Source organism: Haliotis rubra, unplaced genomic scaffold (assembly GCF_003918875.1).
Source record: "Haliotis rubra isolate DU_JTF1 unplaced genomic scaffold, ASM391887v1 Scf21, whole genome shotgun sequence".
NCBI classification, from domain to species: domain Eukaryota; kingdom Metazoa; phylum Mollusca; class Gastropoda; order Lepetellida; family Haliotidae; genus Haliotis; species Haliotis rubra.
Genome location: NW_025766114.1, coordinates 113,119 through 139,331, shown reverse-complemented (window position 1 = coordinate 139,331; position 26,213 = coordinate 113,119). Strand labels below are relative to the sequence as shown.

The 26,213-nt window shown below is 38.2% G+C and overlaps 1 protein-coding gene across 3 annotated transcripts in view; it reads left to right on the top strand.

The window, feature by feature from the left end:
• The window catches only part of LOC124276518 (muskelin-like), a 36,396-nt gene extending 12,073 nt beyond the window's left edge, over positions 1–24,323 (top strand). Inside the window, exons 8-22 of one of the 3 annotated variants that reach the window (XR_006898552.1) lie at positions 854–928; positions 1,353–1,424; positions 3,193–3,305; positions 3,842–3,955; positions 5,142–5,299; positions 6,661–6,802; positions 8,622–8,754; positions 10,191–10,261; positions 11,457–11,533; positions 15,091–15,202; positions 15,580–15,657; positions 16,000–16,164; positions 16,557–16,614; positions 17,768–22,139; positions 22,194–24,323. Coding sequence is in view for 2 of the 3 variants with exons in the window: in XM_046712145.1 (XP_046568101.1) it covers positions 854–928; positions 1,353–1,424; positions 3,193–3,305; positions 3,842–3,955; positions 5,142–5,299; positions 6,661–6,802; positions 8,622–8,754; positions 10,191–10,261; positions 11,457–11,533; positions 15,091–15,202; positions 15,580–15,657; positions 16,000–16,164; positions 16,557–16,614; positions 17,768–17,889 (1,490 nt within the window). In the remaining variant the exon portion in view is untranslated. Of the gene's footprint in view, positions 1–853; positions 929–1,352; positions 1,425–3,192; positions 3,306–3,841; positions 3,956–5,141; positions 5,300–6,660; positions 6,803–8,621; positions 8,755–10,190; positions 10,262–11,456; positions 11,534–15,090; positions 15,203–15,579; positions 15,658–15,999; positions 16,165–16,556; positions 16,615–17,767 lie in introns of all 3 variants that reach the window. The other 2 variants (XM_046712147.1, XM_046712145.1) reach the window with 2 other exon arrangements.
• Positions 24,324–26,213: the final 1,890 nt, after the last annotated feature.

Here is a 26,213-nt window from a genome sequence, read left to right as displayed (position 1 = left end):
TGGTGTCTATACGTTGTTTAAAACTGTTACAAGGTAGTGATGTCATTGAGATATATGTCGTCACATTTACTTGGGGTAGCCTAGTGGTTAAAGCATACATTTGTCACATTGAAGACCAGGGGCTCCTTTCACAAAGCACTAAGGTGATCGTAAGTCACTGAGGTAACCTTAGTGCAATGTTAAAGAATGGGAGTTAAGGTTAACCTTAGTAAAGGTTGCTTGGTGAAAGGAGCCCCAGGGACAGTTATGCACATGGTTAGAGTGTGTGAAGCCCATTTCCTGTATGTTGCTGGAATGTTGCTTCAAGTAGCGTAAAACCAAACATCCTCACTTACTTGTCATCATGAAGTGTAGATAATGATGTCCCACCCAACTGGTTTATGTTACATTTTTGAGAGGCATTTAGAAGTTGGAGCAGTAAGGAAGGATAACAATATATGGATGAACAACTTCTTCATTGCTGTGAGGGCGACGTTTTGGTGTAAGTTCTAACACCCGTTAGCAAGCAAGAACCTACACTGAAACATCGCCCTCACGGTTATACTGACTGACTGACTGACTGACAGTTTGGTTTTACACCGCTTTTAGCAATATTCCAGCAACATCACGGCGGGGGGACACCAGAAATGGGCTTCACACATTGTACCCATGTGGGGATTCGAACCCGGGTCTTCGGCGTGAGGAGCCAACGCTTGAACCATTAGGCTACCCCACCGCGCCCCTCTCACGGTTATAAAGAAGTTGTTCATCTATATATTGTTATCCTTCCTCAGGTTTATGTCAGTAATGATATTTGTGGAGTTATTTAACTGGAAGACCTTGCACTCTTGCTTATGTCATGTTTTGTTTTCAGAGGGACTCTTTGACCAGTACATAAGTCAGCAAGATTATAAACCCAAATGGACAGCAATTCAGCCAGTCAGCAAAAGTAAGTACTTTTTTTTTAAATCTACAAGTTTAGAAAATATAAAGTGTCATCACATTATGCATGTTATATATGTCTTGTAGAAAGACAAATTATTTATGTCCCTATTGATAACAAGTGACTTGTGTCTCTTGTGGATAACATGACTTGTGTCTTTTGTGGATAACAAGTGACTTGTGTCTCTTGTAGATAACAAATGTCTATGTCTCGTGTAAATAACAAGTGACTTGTGTTTCTTATAGATAACAAGTGACATGTCTTCTGTGGATAACAAGTTTCTTAAGTCTCTTGTAGATAACAAATGAGTTGTGTCGCTCTTAGATAACGAGTGACTTTATGTCTTTTGTGAATTACAAGTGACTTGTGTTTCTTGTAGATAACAAGTGACTTTTGTCTCATGTGGATAACAAGATTATTTCTTTTGCAGATAATGATACCAACTCAGTGTTTCGTCCAGGGATGCGAGGCGGACATCAGATGTGTATAGATGTACACACAGGTGAGATGATAGAGAGTTATTACGGGGCACTATGTATTCACATCAGTGGCAAACACTTGTTGTTTTCTGTTTTATATTCAAATATGAATAGGGTAATGATTGTTAAATAGATAAACTGAGTGCATTGTGTTCAATGAAAGTGTGCTAAACTGTTTAGACACAGACATTGTCAAAACATTGTCAACAGTAATTGTTTGATTGACATTCTAGAAATTGGTAAGTACATAATGAAGCATTTATCTATGGTTAGTAACTTCTTGTTTATTGAATAGAGCGATATTTCCATGAAGATTGTTACACCAGTATGGCCTGAAACATCACTCCATGCAGTAAACAAGAAGTTGCTATCTGTCAATTTTATGCTGTCTTTATGTCAACAGTGTTTTGGGTGAAAGTGAGACATCATTAATAGTGGTGATCCGATTAATTGAAATAATCGAAGATTGGTCGCAGTGACTAAATGACCAAGCAATCGATCATGTTTTCTCATAATCGAACACAAACAATTCTGAAACACTTGTTTTCATCAACAATATATTTCACACGGCTGGTTTTGTCTGTTACATTTCATAACCACTACAAGCTCGTTCCAAGTCATGATTGAATTTATCTTAAAGACACCAAGAAATTTATGTTCCTAACATACTAGTCATCCTTTAAAGATAACTAAATAACTACATGTTTTTTTTCCCTTATTTTTTGTGTGCATTAACAAATTTCATAAATGACGCTGACCAATTATTTTCGATGATTGATCGGTGGTTATGAACCAATCATTAATTTTGAGATTTTAACCAATTCCCAACACTAATCATTAATATCTTAACTGGAACTGAGACATTGTCTCTGTGTTCAGAGTGTAGTCAGTACCTGCAAGGGTAACCTCCCAAAACTTAGACAGCCATATCTTAGACAGCTTAAAACAACAACATTTCTGGCTCAGTGCACAACTAATCCTCAAGGTGATACCTATTTCTTATAATGGATCAGTCCAGTAGAATCAATTAGACAAGACGTTATGTTCCTTCAGCATATTTATTTTAAGTTCAACAGAGATAAAAAAATAAATAATAAATATGGTATGTTGATCATGCCCATTCTTGGCTTATTAAGTAGCATTCCACATAAGAATCATTCAGAGTGGACAAGTCCAAAATTTCATATTCACTCGAAATTTTGTCATTCTCTTTATTTGGCCTTGTAAAATGTCATGTCACTCAGAATTATATAGCAGTCATAGTCATTATATTTTGAAAATTTTGCTTGAGAATAAATGATTTGTACTCTACATCATCAGGTGAGAGTCCAGGTGATGAAGGAGTAAGCATACACTCCGAAACGTCGTGTTATTCACAATAATGAAGTTGACATCCATAAATCTTGCTTTTTTCATGCATTCCACTTCTAAATGTCCTTCAAAGATTTGATACATTATAGTTTCAATTGTTTTATTTATTTACAAGCTAGGTCTACTCAGCGGGAACACTAATTAGGACTGTTCCATTTCAACCATGGGTGTTGTCTTTATTAATCCCCTTCATTAGTGTCTAAGTTATGGCTGTCTAAGAAATGGCTGTCTTAGTTTCAGGAGATAACCCCTGCAAGATAAGGTATGACAAGGTGCTTTACCAGTAAGTTAAATCTGAATCTTGTCACTATTGAAATACACCTGATCAGTGTCTGCAGTTTACACAGCATGCCAATTGATGTGGTCATTATCAAAAACTAGATATGATGTTTGTTTTATGATTCTACTTTTTTCTTCTAGAAACAATATACTTGTTTGGAGGTTGGGATGGCAATCATGACTTAGCGGATCTCTGGGGTTACAATGTTCCCACCAGACAGTGGACATGTGTGTCAAAAAACACGGAGGAAGAGGTGAGGGTTCTGTAGTGAGTGAGTGAGTTTTGTTTTACGCCGCTTTTAGCAATATTCCAGCAATATCATGGCGGGGGACACCAGAAATGGGCTGCACACATTGTACCCATGTGGGGAATTGAACCCGGGTCTTCTGCGTGACTAGCGAGCACTTTAAGCGTTACCCCGTCGCCCCCTGTTGTAATGAGTAATGATCAGTAATGTTGTGCCACAGGACCTTTGTATCATGAGATTGTATGTCAATACACCAGTGAAGATCTGGGTTAGAATTGGTTTTCAGCAACCTATGTATGTTGTACGAGGCGGCTTGCGGGATTGGTTGGTCCAGGCTCACTGACTTGGCTGAGACATGTCATTGTATACCAGCTGCGTAGGTTAATCATGGCTGCTTAGTGAATGAACTGTGCCATTAATTTTGAAATACTTGCTGAAATGACCCGTGAAGATCCAGGTTAGAATTGATCTTCAGTAAGCAATGCTTGTTGTAAGAGGCGACATTTATTTAGTCAAAATTTTATTTTGTGTTTGTTTTGCAGGGTGGTCCAAGTGCCCGATCGTGTCACAAAATGTGTCTGGATCATGAAAGGAAGCAGATCTTTACACTGGGGAGATACTTAGATGCTTCCATGAGGTCACAAGACAACTTAAAAGTAACTTCAATTGTTATTCACTGTTTTGTGTACTTTTTTGTGTGTATTCTCTGTTTTTGAACTGTTTAGAGATCTTTTCAGTCTTTTGTCATCATAGCAAAAGTAGTTAAACTACTAGTTCCCTTGACTAGTATTGTTCAATGACTCAGATAATCGCAAATCAAAAGTGCAATATTTTGTACTTGGGTTTACCTCCCTCGAAACGAAGCAGCCGGGATACCGAACCCAGTCAGAGCGGGTGGGTGTGCACTGAAGTGTAACGGCTGGTTCATTAGCAGATGCCCCCTTCACGGCTCATTGTGTGTGTATACATAGAGATGTTGGGTTTTGTAAATACATGCTCATTTTTTGTGTATAACATTTAGCAATCAACAGACATCATAACATGTTATGTGTTCAAGTATCACACCTGCCTGTCTGTGTAATTACATAATGTGACAGAGACCGAACTTGGGCCATAAATCAATGCGTTTTGTTTATGGTGTATAGCCTGATTGGTGTTAAGTTCAAATTGCATGTGGTCAGTGATCGCAGTTGTGTATTGATTATTGTCATTAGCAGACAGGCAGGCAGACACACAGGTGTCAATAAAACAAGACATTGAGTTTTGTCTGTGACAGCGACATATCTATATCACAGTTAGAAATTCTGTCAACGCTAAATAATGACATTGCTTTTAAGTATCGAACTGAGAAAGTGACTCGGTAAGAAGAACGTGTGGTGGAATAGACAAATGAAATTATATAAACAGTTAATTTACTGTCATAACATATAAAAAGCTCACGCCTGTGAGATATCAACAAAACATTATGAAAATAGCTCACACCAAAGCCTTCACCGAGTATTCGCCAGACAGCCCGCTTCCAAGTTGCGCGAACCTATTTCACTGCGCACGTGCTATGAGCGCAACCCAGCTGTTGAAACCCGTATTCCCCAGAAAAGTCTGGGGAAAATTAGTGAAACGTTTGAACTCCGATTTCGCGCGTTTTTTTTCATAGCGTTATTTTTCAACTTTATAAGTTGAATTAGCATTTTTGATGATTTGTTTCGGTAAGTCCATACCGAAAGGTATCAGAATCTGCAAAGTTGTGTTTTACGTTGCATGTGACCTTTAAATACTGTTCAAGAGAGATGATGTTTGCCTGTGCAAGAGGGTTGTCTAATGTTGACCTTGCGTTACTTTCAGTGTGACTTTTACATGTATGACGTGGGGTCTGGTCGGTGGACGGAAATCACGGAAGACACAGCAGCAATGGGGGGTCCACGTCTTATTTTTGACCATCAGATGGTCATTGATGTTGAAAAGCAAACTATTTATGTTTTCGGAGGCCGGGTACTTACAAGGTAAGTAAACCTTATTGCACCTCAGCACATAGAGATTGGCAGAACAAGATGCCAATACTCCATGCGCTTGGAACAGGCTGAAGTGGGTTATAATGTAAGGTGGCTGATTCCATGTAAAATATACCTGAACGACATGGATTTGTTGCTTGTGCACTGTTTTTCATATTCAAGTGAGTGATTTAATAAGTTTAGTTTTACGCCGCACTCAGCAATATTCCAGCTATATGGCTGCGGTCTGTGAATAGTCGAGTCTGGACCAGACGATCCAGTGATCAACAGCATGAGCATCCATCTACGCAATTGGGAACCGATGACATGTGTCAACCATGTCAGCGAGCCTGACCACCCAATCCCGTTAGTCGCCTCTTACGACAAGCATGGGTTACTGAAGATTCATTCTAACACGGATCTTTTTCATATTCAAGAAACAATAATCATATTCAAAGTTTCCACGTCATGTAGTTCTGTTGAGTGTTAAAGGTGCCTTCTCACAGTGCGACTAGTAGTATCAACTGGTTGTGTGCAACCTAGTTGCAACATGAGAACACTTGAGAGCTTTTGAAATCGCATACAACTAGTCGCAGTTGTAAGACATAGGATTTGTCCTAATTCCTGCTACAAGTCACAAGCTCTCGACCAATGAAATCGCTCAAATAGTCCACCTCAGAGTGTCATCCTTTTATTTATGTTGACATCATGTTGGAGACATGACTGAATAAAAATTGACCTTACCAGAGAAGAAACCAAGCGGGTTAAGGGTTTTTTACTTGTGACAAGAATGTTTATGGAATGTTCCATCTCAGAATCCAGTTGTGTACCCTCACCGATTTAGCCTTTCTCTTCTTCTGTTTCATTGACTGCAATATGTAGACTTGACATTAATGCTAGCATTTCTTCCTTACTTTACGAATTCATGTTGCCGAGTTATATGTGAGATTAACGCGAGATAAGAGTTGTCTGCAACTTAATAAGGACACAAATAACAGTCGTTAGGATTGTTGTATGCTACAAGTTGTTACTACAAGTCGTATGCTACAAGTTGTTACTACAAGTCGTATGCTACAAGTTGTTACTACAAGTCGTATGCTACAATGCTACAAGTTGTTACTACAAGTCGTATGCTACAAGTTGTTACTACAAGTCGTATGCTACAAGTTGTTACTACAAGTCGTATGTTACTACAAGTCGTATGCTACAAGTTGTTACTACAAGTCGCACTGTAAGAAATGCACCCGAAGGACCACTTACGAAGCTCAGCAGTATTGATTAAATATTATAAAAGTTTCATCACTTTGATTTACAGTGTTTACAAATTGATTGTTGACATTGTGAGGTTAGCTGTTTTTCTCTTGATTATCCAGTGCAAATGAAAATGAGCGAGGTCATGAGCCAGTATTTAGCGGGTTGTTTGGCTATCATATACCAACAAACACCTGGTCCAGTCTCATCGAGGACAGTCCAGAACTCAGGTCAAGGATTGGTCACTCAATGCTGTTTCATCCAGTAAGTTATGATCTTGTTTATACGGTAATATGATGTATGAAGACTTTTAATATTTCTCAAAGTTTGCGTAGAAACAAAGCAACTTTTTTTCTCTCCATCTCTGCTTATGGATGATCCTATTATTAGTGCACTTGTGGATAATGTTATTATTAGGAGGCATATATGGATAATGTTACTGTTTGTGGACATAGGGATAATAGCTATGTGTTTGGATGTATGGATAATGTTACTTTTACCTGGCATATGGATATCATTACTATAAGTGGGCACATGGGTAATATCACTATTACAGTATTAGGGGGCACATGGGAAATATCACTATCAGTGGGCACATGGGAAATATCACTATTAGTGGGCACATGGGTAATATCACTATTAGTGAGCACATAGGTAATATCACTATCAGTGGGCACATGGGTAATATCACTTTTAGTGGACACATGGGTAATATCACTAATAGTGGGCACATGGGTAATATCACTAATAGTGGGCACATGGGTAATATCACTATCAGTGGGTACATGGGTAATATCATTATTAGTGGGCACATGGGTAATATCGATATTAGTGGGCACATGGTAATATCACTATTAGTGGACACATGGGTAATATCACTAATAGTGGGCACATGGGTAATATCACTAATAGTGGGCACATGGGTAATATCACTATAAGTGGGCACATGGGTAATATCACTATAAGTGGGCACATGGGTAATATCACTATCAGTGGGTACATGGGTAATATCATTATTAGTGGGCACATGGGTAATATCACTATAAGTGGGCACATGGTTAATATCACTTAGTGGGCACATGGGTAATATCACTAATAGTGGGCACATGGGTAATATCACTATCAGTGGGTACATGGGTAATATCATTATTAGTGGGCACATGGGTAATATCGATATTAGTGGGCACATGGGTAATATCGATATTAGTGGGCACATGGTAATATCACTATTAGTGGACACATGGGTAATATCACTAATAGTGGGCACATGGGTAATATCACTAATAGTGGGCACATGGGTAATATCACTATAAGTGGGCACATGGGTAATATCACTATAAGTGGGCACATGGGTAATATCACTATCAGTGGGTACATGGTTAATATCATTATTAGTGGGCACATGGGTAATATCACTATAAGTGGGCACATGGTTAATATCACTTAGTGGGCACATGGGTAATATCACTATTAGTGGGCATATGGTAATATCACTATTAGTGGACACATGGGTAATATCACTAATAGTGGGCACATGGGTAATATCACTAATAGTGGGCACATGGGTAATATCACTATAAGTGGGCACATGGGTAATATCACTATCAGTGGGCACAGGTAATATCACTTAGTGGGCACATGGGTAATATCACTATCAGTGGGTGCATGGGTTATATCATTATTAGTGGGCACATGGGTAATATCACTATTAGTGGGCACACAGGTAATATCACTATCAGTGGGCACATGGGTAATATCACTATAAGTGGGCACATGGGTACTATCACTATTAGTGGGCACATGGGGACTATCACTATAAGTGGGCACATAGGTAATATCACTATAAGTGGGCACATAGGTAATATCACTATCAGTGGGCACATGGTTAATATCACTATTAGTGGGCACATAGGTGATATCACTATTAGTGGGCACATAGGTAATATCACTATCAGTGGGCACATAGGTAATATCAATATCAGTGGGCACATAGGTAATATAACTTTTATTAGCAAGTGATGCAGTATTTGTATTATTTGCATTTTAAACTGACAAAGTGAACCATACATGCTTAATTTTTCAGATCCGACGAGTACTGTACATATTTGCTGGTCAGCGGGCAAGAGAGTATTTAAATGACTTCCTAACATACAGCGTGGACACAGGGTTGGTGGAGACAATATCAGATGGTACAAAGAGGGATGGCTGTCAAGCAGGTAGACAATAATGAGTTCAATCTCTAATCTCTTATGAACAATTAAACACTGATAATTCTTTTCTTTCTTTTCATGTTACCAGTGTTTGTCTTTCTTTACTTCTAAAAACAAATTTTGGAATTATGCCTCATGTGTCAAGGCTATAATATGACTGATACGATTTTCTGTTTGTTCATGCATTGATGAAATTTGTCATATTCAAAATTGTTTCTGTTTGCCAAAATTAAAATTGCCAGACAATTGTATGGTTTTCTGTGGTTGAGCCCTTAAAGTCAAGCATGCATTTAAAGTTTAGCCCTCTTATCGGTAGAAATTCACAGTACATACCATGCATATCAGATTTATGTCCCTTTAGACATGCCAGAAGCTTATAATCCTGGGTTCACATGCCCACAATTTCAATCTGAGCATGTTTGATCCTGGGTTCCTCCTGAGTTGTAAATGCAACACTTTGGGCTTCCCTCTCACTACAAGCTGATACACAGCCATATAACTGAAATACTGTTCTACTCAGTCACACCGTGGCCACACCCCACAATACTCCCTGTTGGGAATTGGTTAAAATCTCATAATTGATTATTGGTTCATTACAACCAATCAATCATCGAAAATAATTGGTTAGCATCATTTATGAAATTTGTTAATGCACATAAAAAAAAGGAAAAAAACATGTCGTTCTTTTGGGGCTTTTTGGCAAAATTTCACATCTTTAAAGGATGACTAGTATGTTAGGAACATAAATTTCTTGGAGCCTTTAAGATAAATTCAATCATGACTTGAAACGAGCTTGTAGTGCTTACAAAATATAACAGACAAAACCAACCTTGTGAAAAATATTGTTAATGAAAACAAGTGTTCCAAAATTGGTTGTGTTCGATTATGAGAAATTATGATTGATTGCTTGGTCGTTTAGTCACTAGCGGTACGACCAATTTTCGATTATTTCAATTAATCGGACCACCACTACACAATACTCCCTTTGACAGTCAACAAATCACATGTCAACTGGTTAGGTCTTGTTCTCGTAGCGCAAGTTACATAGAAAAATGTATGAGTTGGTAACCCACAAAACCAAACTTTTATCTTTCTATTCATAAATAAATTCATTACCAGATTCACATCATATCTGCCAAACAGCGATTTTGTAGTTGATGTGTTAAGTCTAGAAGATTCGGTGATGTAGCCTAGTCGTTTGAAGTGTATGCCAAAGGCTTTGTTTCTATTCTTCAAATGTGCTCAATGTGATTAGCCTGGTTTAGATTACCCTTTTCAAATTCAGTCAGTTTTATTGGCTCATTAAATCACAGGAGGGTAGGGCTTGATGTGGAACAAACATGGATGAGAATCTGCTAATTAATTTTCATCACCTGATAATGACAATGACATTAAGTTTTGAAATTCATTGCCATGATATTTATTGCCATGGATATGAACAGTTTTGTCTTCCTCAGGTTTCACACAAAGGGCAACACTTGATCCGGAATTGAATGAAATCCATGTACTGTCGGTAAGTTGACGTAGAGAGCATTATTATATAGTACAATTCAACTTCATGAGCTTGACATGAAATATGTTTAAATGTACATTGGAAGTTTGACTGTATGTTTTTTGGCATATTGAGAGAGGGTATTCGACCGTTTTGGGATAGCTTTCAGTCTGGTCAGACTCCATATGTTGTATTTCCTTGCATCAACTTTTTGGTTCTGGTTTCCCCAGCCGTGATATTGTTGAAATATTGCTAAAAGAGGCGTAAAACCAAACTCACTCAACTGTGTGGTTCCTCCCCTCTCCTTTAATGGGAAATGGGGTTGGTGGAGGTTACATCATTTGCTGACTGCTTCCGTGGTGTAATGGTTAGAGCGTCCGCCCAGAGAGCAGAAGGTCGCGGGTTTGATCCCCGGCCACGTCCAAAAACAAAAGACGTTAAAATGTGGTACTTGTTGGTCCCTGCCTGGCGCTCGACTTTAATGAGTACAACATGGACTGGTCAGCTTGGAGTCAATATACTGTGTCAATATTCATGCTTCACTGCGGCATGATATCTCAGTGAGCTAGAACACTATAAAACCAGCTAAAGTCTGGGCTAGTACAAGCAGCCGCACATACACATACACATGCATGCACGTTGTCATATGAGCGAAATATTCTCAAGTACGCCGTTAAACACTATGTCACCTTACATCATTTGCTCATCATGCCAAAGGCCTGTGTTTGTTTCCCCACAAGGATACACATCGAGTGTCTCCCTGATATCACTTGAATTATGCTAAAAGTGGCGTCAGATCCAAAACTCCAAAAGTGTAGTCATGGTCATTCATCATTAACAATATCAATTAAACAAGACAGGTTATTATCCTGTTGAAAGATGAAAGATGAAAATAGTTCTCTTGGTGTGTTCAATGCGCTTTTCACTTCTGCTCCACTTCCCGAAGTGATCTTAGTGTTAAGATGATCTTAAGTCCTGTACTATAACTATGACCTACTGTAGTCCAAGTGCTCGGTTTGCCTCCAAATCAGACTCTTCCACACTGTTCACACAATTTTTGTTTTTATATGCAAACTTACCTGTGAAACAAGGAATATAATTCTAAAACTTCTTCAAGAGTATTTCTTGAGACATATTTTGTCTTGTTCCATGCAGTGAAGTATTTTATGAATATAGTACCATGCAAGCTATTGGTATTGTGTTGTGTTTGTTACAGGGACTCAGTCGAGATAAGGAGAAACGAGATAATGTCAAAAACTCATTCTGGGTTTATGACATTGGGAAAAACAAGTGGTAAGATCACACTAATTCTGATTACTTACATTTCTTTGAGACTGTGAATGGGTGCAATGCTATGATGAAGTTTTTAGCAGTTATTTTAGAGTTTTCAGTGTGAACATGATGTTAATATGGATTTAGGTAAAACAACCTCCACATTTGTGCTAAGCAATGAGTGAGATGTTTACTGTTTGTGATGTTGCTATGAACAATGATTGTTGATCACAGGCTGCATGCTACTTCAGTAAAAGTGGTGGTAGGTAGGACCATATTCAATTACTACCTGGAACAGCATCTAAGTGTTTAGATAAGTAAAGCTGGAGGCATTATATTTTTTATGGTTATTTTGTTGTTTACAAATTCTTCAAGGTTTTCACACATGTGGTTTGTTTGGATGTAGTTAATGTCATTATGTGTAGGAACAAAGAAACATTGATAGCAGTCCTCTACGTTTGGGGGACAGCAATGTGATGTGAGACACGTTTGATGGGTAGGCGATAAAAATGTAATAATTTATTCATCGTGGCCTTATGTTCCCCATTTAAGTCAATGTGGGAGGAGGGGCGGTGGGGTAGCCTAGTGGTTAAAGTATTCGCTCGTCACGCCGAAGATCCGGGTTCCATTCCCCACATGGGTACAATGTGTGAAGCCCATTTCCGGTGTCCCCCGCCGTGATATTGCTGGAATATTGCTAAGGATGGCGTAAAACTAAACTCAGTCAGTCACTGTGGGAGGAAGAGGGTTAGAAGCTGTTGTATGCGCACAAAGGGAGTGTAATTAAAGGGGGAAAATTATTATCCAGTCTGTAAGTAAGTATGTATGCGTAAGTAAATAGGTATGCGTGATAATTCATCATTTCCCTTTCTAGTGGACCAGCATATTAGTCTAGTGGACTTTCATATTAGTCCAGTGGACTAGCATATAAGTTAAGTGGACCAGCATATTCGTCCAGTTACATTTGATGTCTGTCTTTAACCCAGATAGCATTGATATGTTGGCCCATAGTTGGCCCATAATCACCGGTTTGGTTGGCCCATGGTTGTCAAACTGACGATGGGCCCACTTGGATATGCTCATCGGCTCCACAGTGGCCCATCATGTTGGATCATTGTTGGGCCAACGAATGAAAATTCACACAAAATCACGGCCCATAGTTGGCCCAACGTAGTGATTTTGTTGGCCTTATGCTGGCACCACCGTGTAACAACATTTAGCTCTTTCTTGACCTTCGTACTAAACCATGGCCAATACTTGGCCCAACGATGTGATTTAGTTAGCCTTATGTTGGCACAACAGTATTTCAACATTTAGCTCTTTCTTGACCTCTGCAATCAGAAACATATATAAACAACACAACAAGTTAATCAAGTGAACTATTTAATTCTTTTTTTCATTGTTATTTGAACATTATTGTATTTCTTAAAAATATTCTTGTCTTAGGTCTTTTGGCTGTCGCCGCTGACAGGTTTTTCGAACTGGTCCTGAAAAAACCCAACCCAATAATTTCATGAAACTGTCAGATATCATAATTTTAGACATGAGATCTATCGTAAAAGGACATAGTTTGTGACCTTATGTTTTATTTGGAAACATACACCTTAATGACTGAAAACTTCTTGTTTATTGCACAGAGTGACGTTCGGATGTAGATTCTTACACTGTTATCAAGCTAAAACCAAATGATTAGAAGTATATATGCGTAGTATGTTTTGACAATCAGCAGATTGACATTAACAACAACATGTAATTGAATAACAACTGGTACATTATTGGGAGAGGCCAGATGGGGACTAAGAACAACAAATAGAATGGTGATGGAGCCAATAAACAAGGGGGATTCAGTTGTAACAACAAGCTGATAGGGTGCTTTGATAGAGTCTATAGTTCTTCATTGGTCTGTTGTTTTCATGTGACTGCAAAATTTGGTTTTGTTGCGATTATTAGATTTTGTGTTAGTGAGCAATTCATTGGTCTCAAATGAAATCAAACAGACTATGAGTTGGTGGGTTACTGGTTGAGGCTCCTGAAGACATGTTGTAGGTGGTTCCGCTCATGTTCTAGGTCATGGCTGCTGGAGCAAATGTTCTTAGTGTGCTTGATCAGGGTTGAGATGACGCCAAACTTAGTTTTAGGGGGCTGGTTTGACAAATTCGAAATCTTATCCACCAAAGAATCAGGACTTCACAAAAAGAAAACGTTTGGAAGCCATCGAAATCAGCCCCCACAAACCTTTGATCAATAGAGACCAAGGATACTACATACCATTGGGATATGAAGAACTAATCAAACTATAGACTCTATCAAATCACCCTATCAGGTTGTTACAACCTAACACCCCACCCCCCTCCCCCCTCCCTTCCTTGTTAATTGGTTTCATCACTAGATCCATTTGTTGTTCTTAGTCCCCATCTGGCTGCTCCCAATTATGTTTATTTGACAAAACATACTATGTACATGTATATATACTTCTCATCATTTGGTTGTAGTCACTTTTAGCTTGATAACGGTGTAAGAATCTACATCGAAACGTCGCTCTATACAATAAACAAGAAGTTGTCATCCATAGAGTTGTATGTTTCATTTTTGACTCACCAACTTCTAGAATGCTGTTCAAACAATGTTTTATTTGGATATGACGCGTGTACCTACTATAACTTTGACACATACGGTATATATATGATGATGTTTAGCAATTATTGGTTGTAAAGATGAATAATAGAGAGAGTTGTATATGGAAACAGGAGTGTAACTGACAAACACATGATGTTCATAAAGTAAACACAATAAATTTAAATAATTTAAAATGAAATGAGATTTATCAATGTGGTTAAAACAGGCTACCTAAAGAAAACAGTCAATTAAATCTTTTACCTACTCAATCAACTGCCTTTCAATACAGTATGTGTCAGTTTCTTTAGCCTAAATGATGATTTAAACCAATTATTTCACAATATATTCGCAATTCAGTATCACAGAAATAACAATGCATATTTACCAGTTGAAGGCCTCCAGAAATGTAGTGTCGTCTGCTCTTGAATATCAGGTAAAGCTATCAATGATGACAAGTTTGGTATTCAATTTGGAGAAAACAACGCTGTAAAATTCACTGCATCATAGTTGAAAGACAGGGAAATAGATTCTTTCTTTTTGCCTGTGTAATTATTTCAACTTTCATCAAAATCTTAATAAGAAGACATGGCTAAAAATGGCCGTGTGCTCACTCTTTTATTCACAATGTTGGGCCAACGGTGGCCCAACTTTGTGAAATAGATGTAAGATCAGGGAAAATAGGCAGAGTTTTTTCAAATGTTGACCCACTGTTGGACCAACGTGTCAAAAGCCACCGTTACTTTTAAGTCATTAAGATAACGTTGGGCCAATGTTGTCAAACTGTTGGCCAACCAACCAACCATATACCAACATTGGCCCAACACACCTTTGCTATCTGGGAAAGTTCAGGAATGGTTGAGATTAGATAAGTGTGGTGATGGTTGCACCTTTCATGGCACTATAAGTTGTCATGACTCCGAGGCTATAACTTACAAATGTTGAAGTGTTTGTTTCTCTGTCAGGTCATGCATCTACAAAAATGAAAACACTGGGCAGCAATACTGGATAAAACAGCAGCATGTCGAACCAGTGCCGAGGTTCGCACATCAACTGGTGTATGACCATGTCAGGAAGGTGAGGAGTCGATTCCACAGACCCCGTGGGCACCTGGGTTAGAATCAGTACCAGTGCTGTATTGACTGTGGACTAATTTAGCCTAGACTAATGTAGAAAGGTGATTCCTGCTTCATAAGTGACTGTAGACTTTTGAAAATGATCTGTAACCTAGGTAACTGCCTCTGTTGGATTACTTTGACACATGGGTTATGAAAGGCAATTCTTTAGCTGACTGATGACATTGCCTCACTTCTGTTGTCCTAATGAAGATGCAACAGCTGACAGTATTTCCATTTTCCACTGATATTAGAGATGTGGTTTATTTAAATACATAAAAACAGCTACTGAACACCATCTATTAGTTGTTATGATCAAGCCCTCTTTTACTGCCATAGGTCCATTACCTTTTTGGAGGGAATCCAGGAAAAGACAGCCTACCAAAAATGAGACTTGACGATTTTTGGTCTCTGCAAGTGAGTAGCAACATTACTGTACACAGTTTGGTCTGAAATAACTCCTCCAATGCACATTAAAATTGAAGCACTAGGTTAGAATAGGTGTCCAGCATCCCATGCTAATCAAACAAGGGGACATAACTTATGTGGTCATCTGGCTCAGTAACTTGGTTGGATACACCTCATTGTACACTGATAGCATCTATTGTTGCTGACAATATCAATCACTTGATTGTCAGGCCCAGACTTAATTATGTACAGGCTTCTATTATATAGCTGGAATATTGCACAGTGTGGCATACAACAACCTGCAAACCAGCTCCATATTACTTAAACACCTCATCTTTCTTCTTGTCCCAGCTCTGTCGTCCGTCAGCAGATCATCTTCTCCGTCGGTGTCGGTACCTCATCAGGAAGTACCGTTTTATGGAGCTGGCTGCAAGTGATCCGAAGAATGCCATGATCTACCTGCAGAATGAACTAGCCAACACTGTCGACCATGCAGATACCGAGGAGACAAGGGAGGTAAGTGCAGTTATGTTATGTAAGCTATGTTTGGCTACTATGGTGTTGGACTGTTGAGAGGTACTCTTTGTCCAAGCTTTGTTCTAATGTAATTTTTAAGCAGCATTTATCAGTGAAGACATAATATCAATGTATTTTATGTGTTCAATGGAAATACAAGTAGATTCCTAAGAATAAACACTTTCCATTTTTCTATGCTCTTCAAGGTTGACAAATGAGAATCACGTGGTAAGGTTTTGAGACATACCTGAATAAATGTCACTTATCGTCGTATGTTTTTATCATGATTGTGCAGGAATATTGTTGAAATATTACTGACTACTGTGTCTCACTCACTCACTCACTGTTGTCACTGTGAGGAGATACGAGGTACTATTGGACTATGTTTTCAGTTTCAGCTCCTTGCCTCTTCCTTGTTCAATGATGGTACTGAAAACGAAGCATTGGAAGGTACTTTCCTTACAACAGTTTTTATGGAAACAGCTAAATTTTTAATCTAACTGAATAATTTGGAAAAGAATCTGTATTTACAGAATGATATCACGTCATATTTTACTAATATAACATGTGTTATGCGAACCTTTTGTGAGAATAATAATGATATTTTTTTCATAAGATATGATACTTACAATATATAAACACATGAGTGATAATCTCTTTATCATATCATAACTTTGTTGATAAAACATTTTGCTGTTCACTATAGTAAATTTGGAAATAGCGTAGAAATACAAAGCCGGATAAAACAATCCTATTTGAGGAATAGTGCTAGATAATTTGCAGCCATTAACAGAAGCGCTCGCACATACCTGTGAGTAAATGTTGCTTTAAGCCACATCAGCTTTGAAGCTGTTTGCAGCTACACTTGCATATAAGGAGCCATATCTATATGTATCTATCATTTAGGAAATACTGTGCAATATATAGAGCATACTAAACGACCTTCCGTGTAATACCATTTATATTAAACGAGTTAATGATTTGGTATCAGACGAGCAAAAGCGAGTTTAGTATTCTGTTTATTACTCTCCAACATAAACTGATAGATGACAGTGTGGTAACTCAGCTTTCCACGAGTCAAGCAAGGTCTAATACCATTGTGACAGAGGTATTAGCATTGTGACGTCTTAACTGTAAGCCATTGACATCATACGTCTAGCGGTATTACACTAGTGTACCATTGCCGTAAAAATAGTACACTGCAGTATCTTCCACAGGCGAGTAATAAGGCGATAAGTTACATCATTTGCATATTTATGAGATAGTGATACTAAGTGCAGGGGTGGAAATATCTTTAAAATTGATAGTGTACTCCGGTACAGTGGCACATGTAAAGTCACTTGCCCTGATAATTTTTCCACTATACCGACCGTTTTCTTGCTGATTTTTTAAATAAACAACATAATTAACATTGGAAAGTCAACTGGAAACAAGTACAGTGTGATATGCAAATTTGCTTGCCCGACAGAAAAAAACACTGGACTCTGACGTCGGGCAATGGGTTATTTCCACCCCTGAAGTGTATTGGTTTAGGGCATTGATAACAATATAAATCTTATGACAAACTACAAGAAAATTCACATGAAAATAACGTTATTTTCAGATGCCGATGTGAGTGAACATTTTCAAAGTCGGACAGATCTGTTTGATTTGCTGGTGAACTACTTTCCTGATCACATGACACAACCTAAAGGAAATCTGGTGGACTTGATACCTCTCGACTAAACTTGGCATTGATAGGTTAGACTGAGAGTTGCTCAACAGTGATCAGTCGCTTCCCCCGCGCAATACAATGGGCTTTCATGTATAGATTTGTACTGACACATATACTGTTGGAAGAGGTGTGTGTCTGATGATGTTTATGTGTAATGGTGACTGAGAAGATGCAAAAATGTTGATAAAATCAGGAATTGCAGCTGTCACAGTTACTTTCAAGAGTTTTTAGTAGATCTTGGTGCAGTATTGTGAACTTAAGGACAGATCTGGTTATTTGGAAAGGAATTCTCTTTAAAGAGTTGGAGCGATTTTTGTCCCAATGCTAGGAGTTAAAAGATTGATATGTGTTATGTTGAAGCATGTTCATGTATTTATAGGCACAGGTTGTTACTCAATTCATCTTTACACAGATTTGTCAATTGTTTCTGGTTTTACTACACACTATCAACAATGAAAGTAATAATGCATGCTTAGGTATTTTCAGGAGAGAATTGCTTGTACAATGTTAATGGTGAAATTCTGAAGTTTTATATGCTGGAATCATCTGAGCTGAAAAATCTATGTTATTATTAATATTATTGCATGAAGAGGAATACATTATTGTATTGAATCAGCATGAGGTTTCGTATGTTTTATGTAGTATTTGAGCAGTGTGGTTATCTCCCTTTGACCAGCTGGCCTGGATAGGATTGAACTTACTGTTGATATTAACACACTAGTCAAACTGTGAGGCAGAATTATTTCCCAGTACCTGGGGCTGATTTCAGTAGGCAGATTTCAGGTACAAGATGCTGGGATTTCTGTAATACTCTGAAACTACAACCAAAAACGCTCTGGGACATGGAACAAAATGACTGTATTCTGTAAACCGTAATTCTGGGGACATGTCATTTGTCGTGTATGTTGGCTTTGGTTCACCCACACCCACACCTGAAAGTCCAATAATATATGACTAGACCAGTACCAAAATAATGTTCAGATTTCTAAAAAGATTATTTGGAGAATTTCGTTTCTAATATTGCCCCCACATGCATGTATTTGGGATCCATTTTGGCAACCCCACATTGTGACATTTTGGTGTCTGTTAGAGTTGCGTAGGTTAGGGGTAGGAGGTGGAGTGGAATGTTCCAAATAGGTTACAAGCTTTCAAATATTATCAGTCATTATCTTCCAGCTTTTATGAGTGGGAAGAACATTCTAAAGACATTTGCTAAAGCAGGGTAAAATGTACAAGGGTTGTCACATGTAGATGCAGGGTTCCATGTAGATGGTGTAGTAAGGTGGTTTATTCCATGTGATATAAAAACCACATCATATTATTGAAACAATGTTTATTTATGGACGTTATTTACAAGTAATGTGTTATTAATTTATTGATGGGAGAAAAGTGACACTATATCATCACGATACAGAGCTGATGCTGCAAGCAATGTGAAGTGGGAGGGGGAACACATGTTGTGGAGTTGTCCCTCTTTGGCATGCAAGGATCTGCTGATCAATGGCTTGAATTCACCAAGATTATGATCCTGCATCTTTCAGCATCATACAAGTGTTCATGAGTTTCAATAATCTGGTAACCAGTGCATATTGGTTTCACCAAAGTGGTAAGTGTCTACAACTTGGTGTTTATCACCATGCTTTGTTCCCAGATCAGTTAGTCATGCCATGATATACTTGAAATGCTGCTGAAAGTGGCTTTGCACTGAACACACTTACCAGTGTGGCAGTAGTCTTGGGTTTCCTGTTCTGAGAAACAGGTTTCTTTGAGAGGCATATGGAAGCTGGAGTAGTAAGTAAGGATAAGCTATATGGATGAATGTATATATTGTAATGAAGAAGTTGTTCATCTGTATATCTTATCCTGCTTACACATTTAGCAAATTTGTAATAATATGACTGAATACTCTCCCAAGTAGTGTTGGACCTCGTTAACATTGTCTGGTCGTACTGTCATTGACTTCTCAGATCCTTCAACAAGTGCATTTATAAAAGTTAGACCATCATCATCTGTGGTAGACTTCAATCACTTCAGTGATAAAATGGTGACCTTTCTTTGAAAGAGCCTGTTAGCTGTGGTTGAAAATTGACCTCCAGAATGGTGCTGTTACAGCTTGTTTAGCTTGACCTGAGCTACTCTACATATGCATGACACGGGAGGCCAAATGGCAGAAACGGCAGGTCGTGTTAACTTCATTAAATAGGGGAGCTTTTTCCTTTCTTGTTCTATTTGGCTCACGGTTGCATTGGAAACACCAGTTGCTGCTGCTCCTCGCTGCTTAAAAGCCCGAATCGGAAACATTAATCCAGCTTCTTTTTTAAAGAAAGTTAGGACATCGCTGACAATTTCTCAACACTGAGATGTCAAACGGCGATCTTGTCTTGGCTGTTTGGACAAGGTGCACCCTTTCACAATAATAGACCCAACCAGTTGTGACACGGTCACAGGATGCATTAGTATTCACTTGATCAGGTCAAGCTGAACAAGCTGTAGGGATGTGAGAAACTCTCAGGTACTGACTAACGTTTAGGGACAGGGCAAGAGGATACATATGTAGTCAGTATTTGATCTACTAATATTCGTCAACAATTATTTGACAGATTATTAATGATCTCACAGATGTCATCTAACTTTCAAGGGGCAATAATTCATGAAATATTGTGTGATGTTTTAGGTGAATAACAGCCATTTACACTGAAATAATTTGACCCAGGAATTGTGGTTGTGTTAGTAGTCATTAGGCAATCTTTATCTATAGAAATGTAATTCGTCTTCTGGCAAACATTACCTGCAGGTTTTTAAATGTAGCCATTAGGTAAGTCATCTGGGTCAGTGCTTGTGGATAATCATTATCATCAGGTCATGGCATCTGAAATTTGTTCTTTTTATGACATAGATGTTCTTTCATTGAAGATATTATATTTTTTTTGTTTTAAGGCTGAATTTTATCCATTTTCAGTTTGTGCCCAAAATGTTTGAGTCTGTTAACATCATTTTCAGTTTTTAGTGTTGTTGACTAATATTAGCCGACTTGACCAAAGAGACCTTTACTAGACTCTGGCATTGGACTAGTGGCTAAAGTCATGATTTTGGCAAAATACATTCTGAAAAGAATTCAGTTTGTGGTCAAGATGCTGAAATTATCTGTTTCTCAAGCATTTTGTTCAGCTGACCAGGGCACAGTTATCCAGGTTAGAAAGAAAAAGGGTGAACTGGGTGCACCCTTGACTTTCATGGAACCTATAAACAGGCGCAAAAGATTAATATTTTGGAACATGGGTATTTCTTTTTCCCTGAATACCGGTCTTAATGTCTCTCCACAATTCCATGATTAGTTAATTAGCTCTGTAAGGGTACACTTGTCATGGGTTCGAATCTCAGATGTGCCCCAGTGTGGCTTCTTGACTTGTCAGCAGTGTATCTGTACTCACAGGTTTCACCAAAGAGAGAAACGTCTTGGACCATCATCACTTTGGGCTTTCCTCCAACATTAAGCTGACACCCTGTGACATTACCAATTTTTGTTCAAATAGCATTATACATACAGGTCTCTCAGACAGCAGTAATCCGCATGTTCGGTGTGAAATCATCTTAGCACTGCTTTGTTCCCACTGTAATATCTGCAAATACCCATTTTCTGTTAAAGCGTTTGTTTGTTATGCCAAAGACCCAAGTTCGATTCCCCACATCGGTACAATGTGTGAAGCCCATTGCTAAAAGCATCGTAAACCTAAACTCACTAAATCATACCCCATTGTCTGTTAGGGTGGGTGATTTTCTGACTGTTAGATGGATAGGATAAAACATCACTCCAATATTTGAGTTTGGGTAAAACCCAAAGGATGCAATGACTGAGCTAGTAAAAGTAAGGGCATTAGCCCAATTTACCTGGTAAGGCCATCCCTGCCCAAAGGTTTTACTATGTCTACAAAAATCAAGGAGGTCTGTTTTGTCAAAGTTTGGTCTAAATGGAAAAAAAAACATTTAAGGATATTTGTTTGATATCATAAGAGTGTAAAGAAACACTCATAAAATATATCTGCTTAAGAAATGCTTGCTGAACATTGTACCGTATTATGAACTGCTCTGTATTACATGCTCTGTGGACTTATGTTCAGAGAGAGAGAGAGAGAGAGAGCCTCACTCCATACCCAAAATGAAAAAGAATAATTTCTTGCCATTAATTTATAACATTAAATGTTGGAAAACTCCACCTGCTGCTCTGCTCGTGGGGTGTTACTGGTAAAAGTATATCTTACTTGTACAAGTAAAAAGAAAAACCTTATGACCGGGTTATTACTGAAAAGACCAAAAGAATGGTCAGTATCTGTGATAGGTTCATAAGCTTGACCCTTGCCTCACCCATTGCCTTTGAATCTGATGCATGTTTTTAAGTGTGTCAGTTCATGTGTCCAATTATTGTCATCCAAATGCAACAAATGAAGTCCACACATGGGGGTCTTGCACTGTGTAATTGTACATAGCTTTGTTGGCATTTCCAGTGTGAATAGCAGGTGACTGCAGAAAATGGTCCGGGTGGATAGATTGGGATGAGAGCATGCTGACCTTTGAACAATAACCTATTGGCAGTGTTTGAAATTAACATTTTGACGGCCACAACGAGTATACTCGTAGAATCAATGTCTGGCCCAATTTGCCACAATGAGTTATCTCGTAGCTATATCAGTGGTATTTTAAAACAAGTTTCACATGTTGGCAAAACAGGCACGAGAAGCAATCGTCACCTGGCGGTAACCAAGAACACCAAGAAACGTTTATTTCTTGTGTCTATTTTGCCAACATGTGAAACTTGTTTCAAAATACCACTGATGTAGCTATGGGGTAACTCGTAGAGGCAAATTCAGCCAGAATTGATACTACGAGTATACTTGTGATAGGCAGTCAACGTGTTAAATAGGATCCAAGGCCCAGTTTCACAGTACGATCTCAGCATTTAGGTGATCGAACCTTTCATACTTTAACATTGGCCTGAGATCAACGTAGTACTGAAAGCATTTGTGGAATAGGGTACTGGGGTCCGTGAAATTTGCATTCTTAGTATTTGAATCTTAGACTCTTTCCTCCTTCAACATAACTTCATTTATAACTTTAATCAGGTTATGACAAAGATCCCTTTACTTGGAAACTTACTTTCAAACACAGCTGGGTCCATGTTCAGCGAACCACAGCTGGGTTCTGTTGATGGGATGGAGAGCTGGGTTAGAATTGGTCTTGAGCAACCCTTTTTGGTTGTAAGAGGTGACTATCATGATCGGGTGATCAGGCTCTACTGACTTGGTTGATGCATGTCATCGTAACCCGATTGCATAGATTGATGTTCATGATGTCAATCACTGGATTGTCTAGTCCAGACATGATTCTTTACAGAACACCATCATGTAGCTGGAATATGCGGAGTTCAACAACAAAGGAACTCTTACAGTTTGTCAATAATATTGCTGACGATATGAAATATGTTATGAAACCCCAATGAGTCATTTCACATATTGGTATGATCTCAATCCTTATCACCTATTACAACAGGAATTTAATGCTCAGGATCTAGTGTTCACTCCTTATATAATCAAAACGCGTGAAATCACATGGCACAGGGTCTCACATATTTTCAGGCAATGTGAGCAGTTTGCAGCAACTCACAAAGTCTAGTCCATTTTATGGACCTGGGATATGCTGTGATAATGTCTCTGTTAAAAAAGTGAAAATGGGCAGGGATTGTTGTAATAGAAATATGATGTACAGAAATGGTTAGGGATCATGAATAGTATTTTGTTTTGTAGTGAAGCCTGAGCATACAATTACATAGAAAAAATAAATCCCCCGAAAAAGTCATGATACTTTTGTTGTTCAGCCTTGCAACTTCTATTTTGTTTCTGATTCATGATTTGGAGTAGTCATAATTCTGTAAATTTCCCTTATTCCAATGCATCAATACTATTGGTTGATAACTTACTTGATTAAATGCTACTTTAGGAGCATCGGGGATGGGATTTTCGAAGTTGAGATATACATGTAACATGCAAATTACCCACATGTTGGAGCATCATTGCCAATAGATATCCCAGGTGACTAAGTTTGTAATGAAGAAATGATATATTTGTTTAATTAAATGGTTTTAAATACTTTGAAATGGCAACAAGCCGTTTCTGTGCATGTAGTAATCATTGTTAATATACAACTGATATTTGACACAATATCCAAGGAGTTAGCATACATTATTGAATCTGCGTAGACAGTATTGTTAGACATTTGTAACTTATCAACTGTACAGTTCTAATAATTAAAATGCTCGTATGAATGTCTGTGTAAATGTGATGTCCTCCTTCATGTCGACCTTGTCAAACATCATATTATACTCTTGCTATGAGCAGTTATCCAAATGTATATATATCATGCAAATATTGTAAATAAACATCAATCAAATCTTTGTGGTGTTTTATTGTTTTTCTCACTTTCAAAGACAGTCATTTGGATTTTTGTTTGTTTTTTAACAGCTAAAATATTTTGTTTTGGTTTCTAATTGGGATACGCTAACCTAGAGAATCGTTTAGATTTGCACACAATGATCAAGCCCTGGAATCACCTTTAGTGTCATTTCATTTTGTCAGTTGGTGGTGGGGTAGTCTAGTGGTTAAAGCGTTCGCTCATCATGTCGAAGACCCAGGTTTGATTGCCCACGTGGGTACAATGTGTGAAGCCCATATCTGGTGCCCCCGTCGTGATATTGCTGGAATATTGCTAAAAGCAGCGTAAAACTAAACTCACTCATTTTGTCAGTACTGCAATATCTTTTGATTCTCAAGAGTGTCATCACAAATAGCTGCAAAGTTGCTGATGCAGTGTTAAGCGATACTTTTTCTTCCATTCAAAAACAGTTCTTCCTATTTTTGTTTGTTTTTTCAACAGTAAGAGGTATTTCAACAGTATTACAAAGGAAGGTCACTAGATCAGTCAAAGCAGTGACAGACCTCGAGATTTGTATTGTATGCTGGTAGTAAGATGTGACAGGGTGGTCAGGGTTGATGGCTAGTCATTGTACCAGGACAGTACTGATTGTTCTTTGCAATACCAGTCACTGCTCCAGAATTAACAGGGTGCCGTCTCATAGCTGGAGTGAGTGAGTTTAGTTTTACGTCGCTTTTAGCAATATTCCAGCTATATCACGGCGGGGGACACCAGAAATTGGCTTCACATATTGTACCCATGTGAGGAATCGAACCCGGGTCTTCGGCGTTACGAACGAACGCTTTAACCACTACGCTACCCCAACACCCCTCTCATAGCTGGAACATAGGGGAGTACGGCACTAGACAAGACACATCTGGATGCAAACACACACACCAAAAAACGTGACAAAAATCTTGAGCAATGATCTATATTTTTTCGCATTGAGATCATGTGTTGCTGCCTTTCTGGATGGTTACATTTGCATTAGTTTTTGTTCTTCCTGTTTGATGATTACAATCATGAATGTTAATTTGACACCAAATAACATTGTATCCATGCTTCACATAATGTAGGTGTATAAAGGTATCCATGCTTCACATAATGTAGGTGTATAAAGGTATCCATGCTTCACATAATGTAGGTGTATAAAGGTATGCATGCTTCACATAATGTAGGTGTATAAAGGTATGCATGCTTCACATAATGTAGGTGAATAAAGGTATGCATGCTTCACATAATGTAGGTGTATAAAGGTATCCATGCTTCACATAATGTAGGTGTATAAAGGTATCCATGCTTCACATAATGTAGGTGTATAAAGGTATCCATGCTTCACATAATGTAGGTGTATTAAGGTATCCATGCTTCACATAATGTAGGTGTATAAAGGTATCCATGCTTCACATAATGTAGGTGTATAAAGGTATGCATGCTTCACATAATGTAGGTGAATAAAGGTATGCATGCTTCACATAATGTAGGTGTATAAAGGTATCCATGCTTCACATAATGTAGGTGAATAAAGGTATGCATGCTTCACATAATGTAGGTGTATAAAGGTATCCATGCTTCACATAATGTAGGTGTATAAAGGTATCCATGCTTCACATAATGTAGGTGTATAAAGGTATCCATGCTTCACATAATGTAGGTGTATAAAGGTATGCATGCTTCACATAATGTAGGTGAATAAAGGTATGCATGCTTCACATAATGTAGGTGTATAAAGGTATCCATGCTTCACATAATGTAGGTGAATAAAGGTATGCATGCTTCACATAATGTAGGTGTATAAAGGTATCCATGCTTCACATAATGTAGGTGTATAAAGGTATGCATGCTTCACATAATGTAGGTGTATAAAGGTATG